Raw genomic sequence first — 18,508 nt, 5'->3', positions numbered from 1 at the left:
TGAGCACACCAAGTGCCCTACAGGGCCTCACACTCTCTCCCAGTATCTGTGCCCAAAGAGACCCACAGGTTCTCACACTCTGTATTCAGGTATCTGTGCCCAAAGACCTCACACTCTGTCTCAGTATTTGTAGCCACAAAGAGAAAGACATTAGGGAGGCATCCTGCTGTCTCAACGGAGGGAAACATTCCTAAGAAAATTGAGAACATCTTTATCAAACAGCTCCCTAGAAAACTTCCGGCATCAGTGTCACCATAGAACTTGGGTTAGGACCAAGGGTACAAACTGTCCAGCAGGTTTTAGTTGTCTGATGAAAAAGAAGGGTGATAAAAAAGGCAAAATAAGTCTCAAAATAGACCTGGGAGTGCAGACTCTCCCAGTCCCTCCCATTCTGGTTCTTAGGAGTCCAGAGAAATGCAGACTCAGCAATGCCCTTGAGCGTCTAAGGAGCCCTGATCAGTTCCTATGGACATATCAACCACCTTCAGACTTCAGCACTGAACACATCCGCCTGTGAGACGGTAGGAACAATTTTGGATACAGAAAAGGATGGACTTTCTAGTAATAAAAATTATGAATGAAAGGGCTCATGGGAAACTCTGAGTGTAAGAATTACCACGTCCCTGCTCTAGGGAGATTCCCCTCCTTATCAATTTGCATCTTGGATGAGGGGCAGCAACTTCCTCTTTCCCCACTAGAAATGCTCAGAGGTATCTGTAGAGAGGAGGAGAGCAGTGGCATAAACTGAAAACTAGAACTAGGGCAAACCACAAAACAAGAAACCGTTGCACACGAACCAGGTAGAAAAAACTAGACATGATGTCCTCAGGAGGACAGAGGTGCTGAGGGCTTCAGCCTGGGCGATATCTGACATGGGAGAGTGGCAGCATTGCCTGGGTGTAGCTCAACTCCCACCCCGATTGCCAAGCCACAGCCAGATGCAGGCTCTATTCGAGTCAGGTAAAAACACAGATGTTAAGGACAGTGCATTCAACTCCTCTTCCAGATGTGCACAGGACTCAGCATATACTTCAAACAAAATGGTATGCAAAGCCCCCACCTCAAAATAGACTTACCCAAGAGTTGAACAGCGACCGGAATCACAGAGATAAAAGCCAGGAGCAGGGGGAGTCTCATGGCCCAGAGTGTGTGTTCCATTGAGGGAGAAGAGGGAAAGGGGAAAAGAAAAGCCAAAGAATACAGCCCAAGTCCCCGGGTTGCCCCTTGGCTTAGTCCAGGGTCTGGGAGCCGTCTGACTGAAAAGGAGAAGAGAGGAAGCTGTCTCTTTTAAAGGACTCCTGAATTTAGGAAAACCCTCCAATTGACAGATATCCTGTCACATGGGGGCGGTTAGAAAAACAGGAATTCAAAGTTACAACTTTGCTTCGTAAGCTAAGGCACAGGGGGAAGGGGAGAGAGGAACATGTGGAGGAGAGGAGTGAACGCAGGAAGTGTGGAGAAGTGAGGACCCAGGCCTCAGGCCTCAGCTGCAGGAGGGAGAGACAGCCCAGCGGAGTTCTCCACAGGTGCTGGGCACTGACTACTTTGGAGGCCATTATCTGGGTGAGGAAAGTGACAGTCTCCAGGAGGCAGTGTGGAGGCTCTTATGCATGTAGCCTCAATTCTAATGTCAGAAAGGGAGGACACGTACTCCAAAGGTCAGAAACATTTCCTGAAGGTGTAAAACTGACCCTCCGCCCCAATCCTGTGTTCAGAGCCCCGGCCCCCGACACACACACACACACACACACCTTGGAAAGGGTCAAAGGTATGGTTCACATAGAGCTTTGCTCCTATCTCTGGAAGGAAAATGAAAGAGAAGTTAATTTTAAGACAATTTCAGTGAGGTCCAGAAAGAGAAAGTTCTAGAAGCCTTTCTCTAGAAAGCCAGAGGAAACAGTGGCAAAAGCTTTGTAGTTGGTTTGCTGCCGGGGCTCAACCATCACAGTCCTCTGAGTTGGAAAAGGGGAAGACCTCTCCCTTGCAAAAGAAAGCCTGGCTTGGGTCCAAAAGTTACTTGTTGATTCATGAAACTGGGATTCTCTCTTGACATTACAGGGTGGTTCACAAAGCACCACACAACCGACCTAAACCTTGATTTTTTTTTCAGGAGTTGAACCAGAATTAAGAATATTTTGAAATGGATAGTGGTTAGATAACCAGGGAAAGACCTGGAACCGGAGGGTGGGAAATGTAAGTGTTTCAAAAAGAAGCTTCTGGAAACACTGGAGAGTTAGAAATTGTAAACAGATGGTTTATCTGCAAATGAAAAGCTGTTAAGAAGCATCAATTCTGAGGCAAAGGTTCACACTTTACTTCCCAGTAAGAACTGTGATTTCTCTCAATAAATTTCTTCTTTAAAAGCCTCAAGTAGGAAGGTGCGGAGAGAGGACCCACAGTTCTGTTCCATCCATTCTACCAACGCTTAACTGACAAAGAAAATTCTCCCAAAACTAGAGGCACAGCAAATGTTTTGTGTCCAAACACTGCTTAACTGTCTTACCAGAGGAACATTGAAACAGTCTTTCAATATTTCAATTCCTAGCTCAGGCTGGCCTTGAATTCTTAATTCCCGTTTCGGCTTTCTGAGTGCCGGAATTATGGGTGTGCCCCGCCCCATGCCTGCTGCCCAGAAATGTTTTAATTGGTCTTTTAAACGCACGCCATTTAAATTGTTTTACCTAATTGAGGTTTACGTGGATTTACTTTCAGAGGAAAAGAAGAGTTGCCTGAATTGTAGGCGTCCCATCTGTACATCCATGGTTTTATTGCACCAATGTGTCGTGTATGCACATGATACAAATCAGAATCAGTAGCAAGACGCTGGGTTTGATATAAAGTGAAGTCCAAAGTCCCACAAAGGGTTTGTTTCCATCATCTTTACCTTATTGCAACATTTATCAGGTGATCAAATCAACACAAATCAGAGCTTTCAGGTGATGGTGGAGTAGGACTTTCCGTGGACCTGTCCTTAAAACAGTCTTTGTGTTGCCAGGAACTGTGAGAGATAACACTTTTGCACTTCTGGCGTCTCTTCCAAACCTTGAAGCATCCAATTCAGAGCTTGGCTGTTTTTAAAAATAATGTTTTATTTATTTACCTTTCAAATGATGCCCTCTTCTCTTCCCGGTCCCCCCTCCAAGAGTTCTTCACCCCATTCCACTTCCCCTTTGCCTCTGAGAGGGTGCTCCTCCATCACCCCTACCACCCCGACTTCACCCCCCTCACATCCCCCTTCCCTTAGGATTAGGCCTATCCTCTCCTACTAAGGCCATAGAAGGCAGTCCTCTGCTACGTATGTGCCCGGGACCACGGACAAACCCATGCATGTTCTTTGGTTGCTGGCTTAGTCTCTCAGAGTTCCCAAGGGTCTAGGTTAGTTGACACTGTGGTCTTCCTATGGGGTTGCCGTCCTCTTCAGCTCCTTTGATCCTTCCCCTAACTCTTCCACAGGGTTCCACGGCCTCAGTCCAATGGTTGGCTGTAAATATCTGCATCTGTCTCAGTTAGCTGCTGGTAGAACCTCTCAGAGGAGCCATGCCAGGCTCCTGTCTGTAAACATAATATGGCATCTGTAATAGTGTCAGGGTTTGGTGCCTGACTATGGGATGAATCCTAAGTTGGGCCGGTCACTACATGGCCTTTCATTCAATCTGAGATTCCATGTAGATTTTGGATAGGATTTCCCATATATGAAGTATATCTCTTCAAACACTGCCATCCTCTTCACAGAGGATTTAGTCTTCCATTGCATAAACTTGGGCAGTCTTTCTACTTAATTCTTCAATTTCTGTTCACCTATGTTTTATACTTATCGGGATAAAAAATTTAAATATATATTACTATATAATATGTTATATAGTAATATATTTTAAATATATATTTGTATTTTTAAATATATATTTTTATATATTTATATATACATATATATCACGTCTGACTCCAGCTCTGCACTCCCATCCCCCATCCCTGTTTCGATTAAGAAAAGAGCAGGCCTCCCATGGATATCCTATAGAGGTTAGAAGAGGCAGCCCAGTGGGAGGAAAGGGTCCCAAAGGCAGGCAACAGAGACAGCCCCTGCTCCCACTGTTAGGAATCCCACGTGAAGGCCAAATACACTGCTGTAACACATGTACAGAGGGTCTAGGCCAGTCCCCTGCAGACTTCCTGCTTGTTAGGGCCATTTGTGTGCCCTCCTATTGGCCCAAGTTAGCTGATTGTGTGGGTTTTCTTGTGGTGTCCTTGACCCCTCTGGTTTCTTCAATCCTTCCTCTTCATCTTCTGCAGAATTCCCACAAGCTCCACCTAATGCTTGATCTCTACATATGTTTCCATCAGTTGATGGGTAAAGCATCTCTGATGACAGCTGAGTTAGGCACCAATTTGTGAGTGTAGCAGAATATCTTTAGGAATCTTTTCTCCTCCTCCTCCTCCTCTTTTCTTCTTCTTCTTCTTCTTCTTCTTCTTCTTCTTCTTCTTCTTCTTCTTCTTCTTCTTCTTCTCCTTCTCCTTCTCCTTCTCCTCCTCCTCTTTTCTTCTTCTTCTTCTTCTTCTTCTTCTTCGTCTTCTTCTTCTTCTTCTTCTTCTTCTTCTTCTTCTTCTTCTTCTTCTTCTTCTTCTTCTTCTTCTCCTTCTTTTCCTTCTCCTCCTCCTCATTCTCTCTCTCTCTCTCTCTCTCTCTCTCTCTCTCTCTCTCTCTCTCTCTCTCTCTCTCTCTCTCTCTCTCTCTCTCTCTCTTTCTCTCTTCCCCCAGTTGTGTTTGGTTCTATCTCAGGTCTCTAGGCTATCAAGCATCCTCTGGTTTCTGGTTTTTAACCCTTCTAACAGTATCAGGAGTGGGCTCTTCTAACAGTGTCAGGGGTGGGCTCTTCTAACAGTGTCAGGGGTGGGCTCTTCTAACAGTGTCAGGGATGGGCTCTTCTAACTGTATCAGGGTGGGCTCTCTCTCGTGGGTCTCAAGCTGAACCAGTCGTGGGTTGTCCACTTCCACATTTCTGGGCGACCTTTACCCCAGTACATCCTGTCAGCAGGAGGAAGGTTTTTGGCTGGGTTGGTGTCCCAATTCCTCCTCTGGAACTGTTTACCCAGTCTGTTCTGTATTACGGGAAATAGTCAGTTCAGGCTCTGTATCCCCCTTTGCTTTGAGTCTTAGCTAGTGTTGCCCTCATAGATTCCCAGGAGTTTCCATTGCCCTAGGTTTCTATCTAGCTCATCCCAAAGATGACCCTGCCCCAGATTCTAGTTGTCTCTCCCAGTACCTTCTCCCTCTGTCCCCCACCTAGTCCCTCCTGTTTCCATCCCCATCTCCCTGTGGAGAAGGGACGAGAGCTCGGGCAGGGAGGAGGGACTGCTTCCACCACCTCTGCTGCTTGTCCTGCTCCTTTCCACTGCTGTCGCTGCCGCTTCAGTTGTTCAAGGTAGGCTGAACCAACAGGAGACTGACTAGCCAATGAGGGGTACAGGGGAGCTTCTGGTGGCAATTTAGGGAGAGCAAATCTCTTCCCCCAGTGGCAGTGTTACAGCTCTTGTGACAGAAGCTATTAGGTGATGGAATAATTCCTGCACACTTTTAATCCTGCACGATTCTTAAATACAGCTTTTGGATGGGTCAGTGTCTGACAGCAGGTACTTCCGATTGGTTTGGCCTGAGAGCTTGGGAAGACCTCATCTACATATTTGGGTGTGGTCCTGTTTCTAGGACTGATCTGTCTAGGATTCATCTGTGGAGGAGGGACTTGGGGCATTGCTCTACATGACTGGTCTGTCTCAAACCTCTCTACAGGGAGATGTGGGGGCTGCAGCTATATGAGGCCTAGATCCCCTGGGAGACTTGGAATGTGCCTGCCTTCCCTTTTAGGGTCTCCGGGGATTCAACATGTCTCATTCAACATGTACCAGGAGTCAGGGTACCTTTCACAGCCCATTGCCCCACATCTCCCCACTGAGACCCCTCCCCCAAGGAAGTCTATTCTATTTCCCCTTCACCATGAGATCCGTGCATCCCTCCCTTGAGCCCTCCTTTTTAATTCTTCGAGGTTAAATTTACTCCTAAATATTTTTTCCTTTATATGTTGTCTTTAGTTCCTTTTCTATCACTGTTTTAAGACGCCATGAGCAAGACAACTATAAAAGTGTTTACTGGACTTACAGTTTTAGAAGATGAGTCCGTGAGCATCGTGACAAAGAGATTTTCGTGGGCAGGCAGGCATGTGACTGGACCAAAGGCTGAGGGCTTACATTCAACTCACAAGCATGACATAGAGATTAAGCTACATAGGAATGGCACAGGCTTTTGAAACTTCAAAACCCACTCCCACCGACACATTCTTATTTCTTCCAATAAGACTGCACCTCCTAATTCTTCCCAAACAGGTCCACCAACTGGGGCCTAAGCATTCAAATATTTTAACCTATGAAGACCATTCTCATTCAAACCGCCAATGCCATTGTAGACAGAATTATTTTCTTGATTTCCCTTTTGAGTTGTTCACCATAGGAGTATGGAAATGCTTTTGATAATCTGTGTATTTCTTGCAACTTTAACAATGTTCTAGAACATTCTACATATAAAGTCATGCCATCTACAGACAAAGTCCCTTTTTACTCTCCAATTTAGGTGCTTTAATTTTTTTACCCAATTGCTCTGACTAGAACTTCTAATTCAGGGTTGAACAGAATTGCCCAAGTAATTACAAAACACCAGTCATCCCTCAGCGCCTACAGGCTGATATTTGGAGGGTAAGGTCCTTATTATCCACACTGTTTCTAGGGATATTGGGACTACCCTTATGGCTGTCTGAGGGGTGAGCGATGAGGGGCTACAGGTGAGAAATGGATTATGGAAACCTTCAGAACTGAACGACTAAAATTCACTGACATTTGAACTTCTTAACCTTGAGGCTGAGGAGATGGATTTGTGGACGTTTTAAGTGTCTCTTGGCCACTTAAGATTCCTTTGTTGAGAATTCTATGTTTAGCTCTGTATCCCATTATTTTTCTTTTTTATTGGATTTTTTTATTTACATTTTAAATGTTATCTCCTTTTCTGGTTTCCCATCCAGAAACCCACTATCCCATCTCCTCCCCCCTGCTCCTGCTTTTATGAGGGTGCTTCCTCACCCACCCACCCACCCATGCCCTCCAACCTCCCTGCCCTGACATCCCCTACACTGGGGCACTGAGCCTTGGCAGGATCAAGGGCCTCTCCTCCCATTGATGCCTAACAAGGCCATCCTTTGTTACATATTCAAATGGAGCCATAAGTCCATCCCTGTGTACTCTTGGAATGGTGGTTTAGTCCCTGGGAGCTGGTTGGTTGATATTGTTGTTCTTCTTATGGGGTTGCAGACCCCTTCAGCTCCTTCAGTCCTTTCTCTAACTCCTCCATTGGGGACCCCATGCTCAGCTCTTGGGTTAGAGTCTAACGTCTTCAGATCTTTATATATTTTGGGTATTAGCCCTCTATTGGACGTAGGGTTAGTGAAGATCTTTTCCCAATATGTTGGTTGCCATTTTGTCTTATTGACAGTGTCCTTTGCCTTACAGAAGCTTGGCAGTTTCATTAGCTCCCATGTATCAGTTGTTGATCTTAAAGACTGAGCCACCTGTGTTCTGCTCAAGGTAGTTGGACTTGTCCCCACACGCTTACACATATATGCCTCTGTTTTTCTATCCTCATGCCCTGAGTTTTCTGTCTCCACATTTGTACCACATGACTACAGAGCTGGAAAGAGGGATGAGAGACAGACTGACAGGTAGCGGAAGGACAAGCAGTCACACTCCCACATTGAAGCAAAACCTCACAACGAAAGAGTCACTCTGTCATAAGATTTTAATTAAAAGGTAAAAATAGCTGGGCATGGCAGCACATAGCTGTAACTATCCTAGCATCTGGGAGAGAGAGGCAGAAGGGTCACTCCTGGTTTGGGAACAGCCTGGGCTATATAGCAAATCCCAGGAAAGCCAGGGCTACACACTGAAACCCCGTGTATAAATAAATAAAATTTAAAGATTGAAAATGGCAAAAAAAAAGGCCGTGAAAAACAAAACAAATAAATAGTTTTGTTCATATATTACTCATGCTTTTTTTTTTTTAAATATTGTTTCTGGGAGTGTAGGGAGCTATTTTGATACCATAAGTGCTAAGAGGTATGTCTTGTTTTTCTGAGATCCAGTTCAACATACTTTTATTGTTTATTGGGTAGAAAAGGTTGTTGATGTATTCAGTAAGACAAGTCCTGCCCCCACACAGACCATGTCCTGCACACGGAAAGCAAGCGGCTTCCTTTCTCTTAAGGTTCTTATTCCTTAGGGCAATGGCCACTCAGAGAAGTGGTTTGCTAACTCACCACTCACGCTGTAACACTGCCACACTGTAATGCCAACATTAACTTGCAGAAAGAAAAGCCCGCCCCAAAGACTATTAAGTTTCCATAATAATGGTTATAGGACACTAACCCAGTAATAGGTATATTTTATGTGTCTCAGCAGTTAACCTTATATGAAGTTGACATTGAACAAAGACATAATTGTAGTGAGAATTTTGATTTCCCTAAAACAAAAGCAACCACAGTAAAGTTATGTGAATTTTTTGTTTTAATCCCAGGGGTGGGCTATGGGGCTGCCTCAGACAATTCACAGCCACTAACTATGATTTTCTCAGGCTCTAGGAGGGATGTGATTCTTGCCAGCTCCAGATAGTTTAATGTTTGGAATTCTGGGGAGTCTTGAGAATATATAAATGGGAGAGCTCCCAAAGGGCCAGTGGTGGCTGCTGCTCCCCTGATGCTCCCCCTCTCCCCAACGATCCCTGCTCCTGCTGGTTCCTACTACCATGTTTGCTATTGCTGGATTGATGGTTGGAGATATTCTGATGGTGACGACTGGACTTTCCCCAGGGAACTTGATGCCCCTCACTGGCATGGAGGTCCATACCTCTAAAGAGGTCCATACTCTCTTTCCCCTCTAACCATCTTTCTCCTACTCAGTGTTGATTGGAAGAGATTGTGGTGGAATAAGGGTCGAAAGGATAATAGATATAAGAACCCAATAAAGCAGCCGTCAAAGAATACCTAATTATGCAACTTCAGATTTTATTTAGCGTTAAATATCACACAGTCTATCACAGATCTGTCCAGTGTTTGCATTCACACTTTAAAGCAGAAATTAAGCTTTTTATTAGGACACGAAACCTTAATACCAACAACAATAAATAGCTTATAAGAATTACAGTATAATTTTAGTAATGTAGGTTTTAATTACATAATATAAAACTATTGATGCTACATCAGCATACGTCCTTACTATGTCTCTTAAATACCATAGGCTTGAGCTTTATAAACATCTGTGCACTCAGGCTAGAGACTCAAAGCTTTCCCTGCCTTACAGGATCTGTTTGTTATATACGCCTTCATTATCTGTTTCAAGTATTGCTTACATCCCCAGACCTCAGGCATATCGACTATGAGACACAAAATGCAGACTAAACTCAGGTAATACTTTAAAGTTTACTGGGTGCTATTTGCTCAGATTGCAAGATAAAGATATATACATATAATATATAAAGATATATCTATGTAAACGAGTTTTGCATTTATGAACATTGTATATTAGTCACTTGGTTGTAGACACTTCTCAATTTTAGAAAATATGTATTTTATGTTACAAACATCATGAGCACCTACCTGTAGGACTGACAGGTAGAGAGGCGCCACTAAACAAGATACTTTCGGGCTTCCCCGTAGGGGATTGTCAAGTTAGTGAGAAACCAAGAAAAGTAGATATAAAATCTAAAGCTTTCAGACACAGAAAGAGCGGTTTAGGGGTGTGGCTTTGTGGAAGGTGTTTGTGTGACATTGGTGGGCTGGTGAGGGTGTGTTAATCTTCAGCAGTGCACACCCCTGTAATCCCAGCATGGGGGAAGTGAAAGCAGGAGGATGGTGACTCCCATACTGAGCTACATGGTGAGACCCTGCATCCAAAATAAAAAAAATAAAAAATAAAAGAAACACAGCGCCATAGTCTGAGTTCTTTGAAAACTCACAGAAGTTCTATTCAAGTGGAAGAACAGCTTCCCACATCTGCTTTTATCTAAATATTTAGCAACTCATTCACTACTGACCACAAGAGTGATTGACAAAAACTTGTAGTCTGGGGTAACCTTGAGATCGTACAGGTTACATCTCACAAATGCCAGGTATAAACTATTATTCTCAGAAGGTGGGCAGGGATGTGGGATGGTATTGTTCAATACCCAGCGTTTATTACTTGTTTGATGCTGTATTGAGAGCACTCTGAATCCTACAATCTCCTGACACGACTAAAGAAGTATTTATATAGTTTTCATCTTTTACACAGCAGTGGGAGTCACAGCATTCAAGGAACTAGCCCCAGACTAATAAGCATGGTTTAACAATTACCAGTAGATCTTCCCTAAGGTGTGAGAACTATAGACGTAATTGGGAAAGGAACCTGGGTGTGCAGGACAGAGGGCAGGAACACTCAGAGTTACTCATTGTTTGTTTCCACATTACTCTGCAGAGATAAGCTTCTTACAGACTCCCCTTATAAACAGAGAATCCCTGCTGTAGATGTGAGCCTCCATGCCAACACAGCGCCTGCAGAGCTCATGACCGTGTCTGTGATCGTTGGAGCGTGAAGATATTCAGGACCTCGGGCAACGCAAAGCCCCTTTGGCATCACACCAAGTCCAAACTATCATTTTAAGAAAGGCTTGTACCTGATGGTTTTTTTTTTTTTTATGATGGCATCAAATTCCACACATGTTACACTCTTACGATGTATGTCTTCAGTTTATGGTGTCTACTATAAAACTTTATCTAGGAATCACAATGTACCTTGGCTCCATCATCCTCAACACTGAAGTACTGCCAGCCGCACCAGCCCAAGAAGCTTTAGGGAAATTTTGCCAAGCTGCTGACTGCCAAAGACCCTAGTTTTCTACTCAGTCAATGAGCTCAATAGAGGTCAATGCAGTGGGGTAAGAAATGCATTTCTAAGGTCAGGGATGTGCTTATTGGTAGGTGGGTGCTACTACTAAGATAGTGTGCCCTGGGATCAATCCTCACTGCTGAAAACACTCATTCACACACACACACACACACACACACACACACACACACACACACCCCACAGTGTAATTTTAAGTTTGAACGAGCCCCTAAAATTCCTACTTTCAGGCAAACTCTAAAATATATTCAATAACCCCAAGTTATTTTCTAAAACTGACTTTGAATAATTAAGCCACAAAATGTTCTGGAATGGACTGGAGATAAAATTCTCATCCTTAAGCTACCGCTCACGGCTCCCGCCATTTCAAAAAGGCTTCATTAAGGACTGATTTTTCACCTAAAGTGGAATTTGCATGTCTAAATTTAACAACTAAGCTTTCTGGAAGCCTGGAAGAGGCAACCTGAAGAAATGTAATTTTTTTAAAATGTAGCACCATTTATATATATATATGTATATATATATGTATATATATATATATCTTTTTTTAAAAGCTATCATATAGGATGGAAATGGTTAAACCATAAAAGTTTATACCCAGACAAACTTTACAAATGTGTCCACGAGCATAATCAGGAGGACTTAGAACCTTAACGTTTGCTGTTTAAAATGGAGAGGTTTCAAAGGCAGAGAAAGGCCTGAGTTTGGTGACATAATTGAAGTAAATATATGACATAGTCACTAGGACATTTTTACAAAGGCCCAGTACTGGCGTGATTGTCCCCAGGGCAATGATTAAACTGAGTCTGAGAAAAATAAAGGGCAGATCTTGCATCAGGATCCCCAGGGAACTGAGGAGAGGGTTTTTAGGCGTGAAGACCATTCGCAGGAGAGAGATGAAACTGAATATGTAGACGGGGTACAACCAGCCTGACTTGAACACCGCTGGGTGCCCAGCCACACGCACCATTTCAACAGTGTCAGACCACATGAGAAAGCTTCGCAGGAAGAGCTCTGCCCGAACATCTCTTTGAGACATCGTCCTCAGGATTCCAGACTGAAAGGAGGGCTCCATGGGTCCGGCCAGCACAGTCACTTGGTTCCGGGGCTGGGGCATCACATTGGGCTTGGCTGCCTGGGCAGAAGCAGGGTTTTCGTCACTCCGAACCACCTGTTCTGTCACCGTTTTTATCTGTTGCAACGAGGTCACACAGATGTCATTGTTTTCATAACCTGCAAAACATTGATTGATTTGGGTATTAACTGTTTCTTTAATCTAAAGTTGTTTGATTTACACGTTACTAAACTGAGTTCAGTGGCGATCCTATAATCCCAGTGTGGGAGGAGGATGTGCAAGCATGAAGGATAGCAAAATGAAGGTTGATCTAAGGCACATAGACTTGTTGAAAGAACAGACAATGTAGCAGGCGGATGGATGGATGGATGGATGGATGGATGGATGGATGGATGGATGGATGGATAATGGATGGATGGATGGATACATACATACACATATATACATACATAGATGATGCATAGATAGGTAAATAGGTAGGTGGGTGGACGGATGAACAGACGGACAGACGGATGGACAGACAGACCTGCCACAATCTCCAATACTTTTTATCTTCATTTTTTGAGATTTATTTTATTTGTATGAGCGTTTTTGCCTGCATATATAGCTCTGTCACATGGGTCTCTGATCCTAACAGGCCAGAAGAGTGTAGGGCGGCAGGCTGTGAAGGGTACCCTGATTCCTGGTCCAGATAGGTTGAATCCCCAGGGACCCTAAAAGGGACGGCAGGAACATTCCCAGTCTCCCAGGAGATGAGACCCTTCATAGCTACAGCCCCTCACAACCCCCTGAAGAGAGGTTTGAGACAGATTAGTCGCATAGGGCAACACCCCAAGGCCCTCCTCCGCAGGCAAGGACATGACCACAGGTTACACAGGCTCAAGACAGATCAGACTAAGAAGCAGGACCACACCCCAAATATGTAGATGAGGTCTTTCCAGGCTCTCAAGCCAATAGGAAGTACCTGCTGTCAGACACTGATCCATCCAGAAACTGTATTTAAGAATCATGTTCAGAAGGATTAAAGGTGTGCAGGCATTATTCCATCGTCTGAGAGCTTCTGACATAAGAGCTGTACCACCGCCTCTAGGGGAAGAGATCTGCTCTCCTGAAATCACCACTAGAAGCTCCCCTGGACCCCTCCCTGGCTAGTCAATCTCCTGCTTGCTCAGCCAGGCCCAAGCAACTGAAGCAGCAGCAGCAGAAAGGAGAAGGACCAGCAGCAGAGGCTGCAAAAGCTGTTCCCCATCCCTGCCTGAGTTCTCTCCTCTTTGCCTGAACCCAAGCACCCAGCTAAGCCAAAGATCTCCGTGGGGAGACCCCTGCACCAGAGACCCAAACTGACTTCTTTTTATCATCCCTTTACCTATATGTATGTATGTATGTATGTATGTATGTATGTATGTATGTATAACAATCATAGAACATTCTTGCCGTATTGTATTTATAAGCAGTATAGAGAAGATTTAAACTCTACAAGGAGGATATCCATAGCTTATCTGTCAACACTGCATCATTTTTTCATGAACTAGAGCATCCTTGGATTTGGCCTCCCATGACATCCTAGGAACTAATCCCATGGGATCACTGTACCTTCCTTTTCAAGTCCCATCATCATCCATTATTTTATCCTTATTGCTCTGACTATGGGAGGCTCAGAGTCACAGCAGTCAGGTCTACCTCCATAGTTATTGCTTCATAACTTTCTAAAGTCTAGCTTAGGCCTGATGCAATGACGTCGTTTATTTGGTTGCCTTTTTACTTTTTGAGACAAAGCCTTGCTATGTAGCCTTTGCCACGTAGACTGCCCTTGAATTCATGGTGATTCTGCGGCCTCAGCTTCCTGAGGGCTTGGATTATAAGTGTCTACACCATGCTCAGCTTTCATGTGGTATCCTAATATTTGTTTGATCAGAAGGGGCAATGGGGAGTCTAATTTATGACTTTTAGTATCAGCATCCTCCCTGGAGCTTCAAGTTTCTTCCCCTCCAGTCCTCCCTGTGGCCTTTCTTCATTCTATTTATATAATTTATGGCCTTCTCTTTGCAAGGAGAATACGCATCATCTGAAAATGGATCACCACTGATTTGCTCTGCTGTGTCATATACTCTCCTTGAGAGCCATCAAGACATCGGGGGAGTGAGAGGTAGAAATAAATCAATACAAGTAAATGGTGAAGTAGGGCAGGCAAAGATTACCTTTTGAAACTCTACCTGTCACCAAAATAATGTCCTTTAATTGTTCGTTTGGTAGAAGTCTCTAAGCTCACATCTGGCTGAATAGAACAAATGACGAACAGTCCCGTAGGAGGAAGTGTAGAATGGTAGTCCTGGGGTGTGCTGTTGAACTTGCAGCATTTGTGTGCTTGGTAGCACCATTGCTGGTCTCCTCCAATGGCCCATATGTTTCTTGCTTGTTCAGCCTGCTTTTGTCCCACTGGGAGGGAGAGATCCCTGCTTCATCACACTTGGAAGTCAGGATTACATCCCCAAATCTAAGCTCATCCCTGTTGAGCTGGTATGACACATGGTGTTCCAAGACCCAACTTTACTGAAGATTTGCTGACTCCGTATATTTTCAAAACCAAACCCTAGCTAATGACTCGGTGCTCTGACCAACAGCTTTTCTAAGATATTACAGCTTCCAGTGACCATAGTGTGTCACGTCTTACGGTGTCATTTCCTGGCTCTGAAACAAAGCTGAGTTTGCAATCATTCGTCAAGCTGGTATTGTGTGTGGTATTCTTATAGTTGGCAAAAAGGATTTTAAGTTTTTCCTTTATTCTTTTTTGTTGATGTATGTCACTTGTATTCATACACATTCCCTGGCCTTCTCTGTCTTCCCTTCTCCTCTCTAGCTGATCCCCTTCATTCTCTCTGATAGAATCCCCTCTGCTTTTGTATAATATATACATAAACATTATACATTATACCTATACACATACACACACATACATATACATACAGGCATACACACTCACACATACACACACACAAACACACACACACACACACACACACACAATTACTCTCGTTTCCACTTCTCTTTCTTTTTTCACAGTCAAGATTAGTTCTTCATACAAATTACTTTGTCTACTAAGTAAAGCAATGGAGCGTTCTCTAGGCCATGACATACTCTAAGAAATGTATGTTCTCCTGAATTCTTTCATGTGTCTACATATGGGTATGAGCACATGCATTGTGTGGAAAAACCTTTTTGCGGGAGAGATGCAACACACCCATCTATTCACTCCAGGTAGTGACCAAAGTACTGATACCAAGAAAGTCCAACGTGGTGAGTCAGATGGTTTAACTGGGCTTACTTATAGGAGTATAAGAGCATGGGTGAGGAGTTAATTACAGGAGCGAAGACAGCTGTATCACCACAACCCAAACCAGCCTGGGTGACAGCTCATGGAGTTGGGAACTTCGAGTAAACTGCTCAGCCTGCCAGCAGCTCAACAAGTTTCAGGTTCCAGTTTTGTTTTCAGGTGTTTAGCTGCTCTAAACATCTTCCGAGAACCTTTTCTGGCTTTCGCTTCTTCCTGGTAGCTGGTCTGGCCTCCCCGTGTCTTCCTTGCAACTTGTTTTAATATTCTCTTTGGCTCAGTTTTCCTGAGTCTGAGAGGGACTCTCAGCTTTTATGGCTTACTCTGACGGGGAGGAGCCTAGTGAATTTGGTCAGTTTTAAGAACTTCCTGAAGCTATTTGGAGTTCTTTAACCATCCTGCTTCAAGAGCTTCCCTACAGGAAGCTCTGTTAATGTCAGAGGAGACTGTTAAACAATGGTATGTATGTGTAGAATTCAGATGTCAACCTTGAGTGTCATTCCTCAGCAGCTGTCCACTTTGTATTTAAAAACAAGGTTCCTCACTAGGATCGACAGTGATCATTATGCTAGGCAAATGAGCCATTGGGATCTGCCTGTCTCTACCTGTCTATATCCAAAATTCTTTTAAAATGTGAGTTCTGGGGTTAAACCAAATGCATGCTTTCACATCAAGCATTTTACCAACTGCACTATCTTCCAGCACTCTACTGAATTCACTAAGTGAGGTATAGAAGTAAGTATCTGAGTTTAAAAAGAGGATCTTATGGATTTTAACGCAATGATAACTTACAGTGTGTCATAGTCTTTTAGCATTGTTAGTGAAATGATAACCATTCAGACCATTGTGGCTTCTACTGTGAGAAAAGAGGTATCTCAGGGTTACAAACTCTAGAATATTCTTATAGATCCCCAATACTGAAGCAGAAAGCCAACACCAAGGTGCTGAGGTGGGTGCAGAAGGGAATAGAGAAGAAGAGCTCTCACACTCAATACCAGCAGCCTTAGCAAACCAATGGGCTCCAGGATCAGTGAGAGACATTTCCTTAGAAAACAAAACAACACAACAACAACAACAGCAACAACATGAAAGAAAGTGGGAGGCACTGACCTATGACTGTAGAGAATGTCATGAGGAGTCATTTTATTATTACTTTTCCTTCCCCTGTAGAGCAGTAGCATTTGCTTTTACCCTAGGTCTCTAGGTTATCTAGTCTCTGTTTCTTGGTCATCAAAACACTTGCTCAAAGAAGCTTCAACCTGCAGCAAATGGTAACAAATACAGAGACCCACAGGCAGACAATATGCAGAGAGTGAGAGACCTTGGAATACTCAGCCCTAAATGGGATGTTTCTTTCAAATCCCTCCCCTCAGAACTCAAGGGAACCTATGACCAATGAGGCTGAAGGAGTTTAAGAGCCAGAGAGGAGAAAGGACACCAAGAAAACAAAACCCTCTAAATTAATGTTATTAAAGCTCACAGGAACTCACAGAGACTGAGCACAGAGCCTGCACAGGTCTGCACCAGGTCCTCTGGGTATATATTATGGCTTCCAATTTTAGTGTTTTTATGGGATTCCTGAGTGTGAAGGACTGGGTCTCTGATTCTGAGTCTTTTGTCTTCTCTTGTACTGCCAGCCAGCCATTGCCCCAGTTCTCTGAAGGTAGTCATGGGTGTCACTGGTTTTCAGGGACAAAACTTTGTTTTCCTAGAGCAAAAGTCGCTTACTTTTGGTAATATTTATCTTTCTTAACTCTTTTCTATCTTGTGGTGAAAAGCCTCTGACTTCTAGTGATTAACACCTGTTGTTTAGCAGCAGGAGTATAGGAAAGGAATTAGTTTACTCTTTGTTCTTTTACTCTCAAGCCCCTTGCTGAGAGCTTCAGGCAAGAGCTTCAGAGTTCATTAACACATACTCACAGAGCTAAAACCACTCTGGACCAAACAGAAAAAGAAGCTCCATTTGTTTTGTAAACATACATACATGCATACATACATACATACATACATACATACATACATATATACATATGTACATACACATGCATACACAAATTTGATGGATAGAATAAAGCTCCATAGAGCAAGTTCCATCCGATCTTTATTCACACATGCAAGAAAAACATACATTCTGAGTCAAGCTGAAGAAAGTTGCACCATCATTTACTTTTGGTCTTTAGGACTTATACTTTCTCAGGATAGCTGATTGCATGGTTTTCCAAGCTTCAGTACATGCTGTAAGTGCTAGCAAGTTCAAGACAGTAGTTCTTGTCATAAAGACATGCATAAAGTCTATGCCATAAATAGTTGCAACAGAAATGTTTGCATTTAAGACTAGTAACTGACTAAACATTCATTATCTGTTACTAGCTCTATAAGTTCATTATAAGTTTAATTAAGACTTTCCAATTAAGACTAGTAACTGACTAAACATTCATTATCTGTTACTAGCTCTATAAGTTCATTATAAGTTTAAAATAATAATTCTTATGGCATAAATTATTTTTTGGTATGGTTTTGTCAAGAGGCAAATCATCTGACTTGTGTCTCATTAGTTTTGAAGTCTTGTATAGATAAACTAGTCAATATTTTATTTTTTGTTCATGCACCTACAATAAATTATCCATTCTCAGTTTATGACCTTTAGTTACCAGATAATGGTCTCATAGCTAACCTAGATGGAATTTTTTCCTAATCATAAATTTGTTCCAAGCCTGCTTTCTTATCCTAGTGTCATTAGCCCATGACACATGAAGGTTTACAGAGTCCTATTTATAGCTTTTATAGGACTAGAAATTACATGTATAAATTAAGGAATTTCAAAAATCATTATTAGGAATTATGAAATCTTCAATTTCTCTACACAGTGTTACTACATGATTGTACATTTTTATGTTGATCTTCAGAAAATCTGCTCAATAGGGCGAGCTGATGCCCAGGAATCGTTAGGCTATGTGACAGTGACAGGAAAGGCATATCAGTAGCAAAAAGCAATCCTGGCGTGAAGTCTGCTGGAAACTTGCCTCAGAGCTCACCCATCTCAGGCCGTGCAAAATAGTAAGTCATCTCCAGAAAAGTCATTTGCATGCCTTTTGCCTTTCCAAGATAGTTTCTGACATTCTTGAGCTCTTTCCCTT

General features: G+C 43.1%; 2 protein-coding genes across 3 annotated transcripts in view; both read right to left on the bottom strand.

Annotated features, from left to right (window-relative positions):
* Mrc1 (mannose receptor, C type 1) overlaps positions 1–1,242 on the bottom strand; it is an 80,974-nt gene extending 79,732 nt beyond the window's left edge. The window contains 1 exon segment of the mRNA NM_001106123.2: positions 1,077–1,242. Within this exon segment, the coding sequence (NP_001099593.2) occupies positions 1,077–1,137 (61 nt within the window). The 5' untranslated portion in view covers positions 1,138–1,242.
* A 7,830-nt stretch (positions 1,243–9,072) lies between these two features.
* Tmem236 (transmembrane protein 236) overlaps positions 9,073–18,508 on the bottom strand; it is a 59,939-nt gene continuing 50,503 nt past the window's right edge. The window contains exon 4 of one of the 2 annotated variants that reach the window (XM_087591506.1): positions 9,073–12,201. In XM_087591506.1, coding sequence (XP_087447632.1) covers positions 11,633–12,201 — 569 coding nt within the window. In that variant the 3' untranslated portion in view covers positions 9,073–11,632. 2 annotated transcript variants of the gene reach the window in all.

The sequence above is a fragment of the Rattus norvegicus genome, chromosome 17, assembly GCF_021556685.1.
Source record: "Rattus norvegicus strain SHRSP/BbbUtx chromosome 17, alternate assembly SHRSP_T2T, whole genome shotgun sequence".
NCBI classification, from domain to species: Eukaryota; Metazoa; Chordata; class Mammalia; order Rodentia; family Muridae; genus Rattus; species Rattus norvegicus.
The sequence above is the reverse complement of the archived record's forward strand: the minus strand, read 5'-3'. Positions and strand labels throughout refer to the sequence as shown.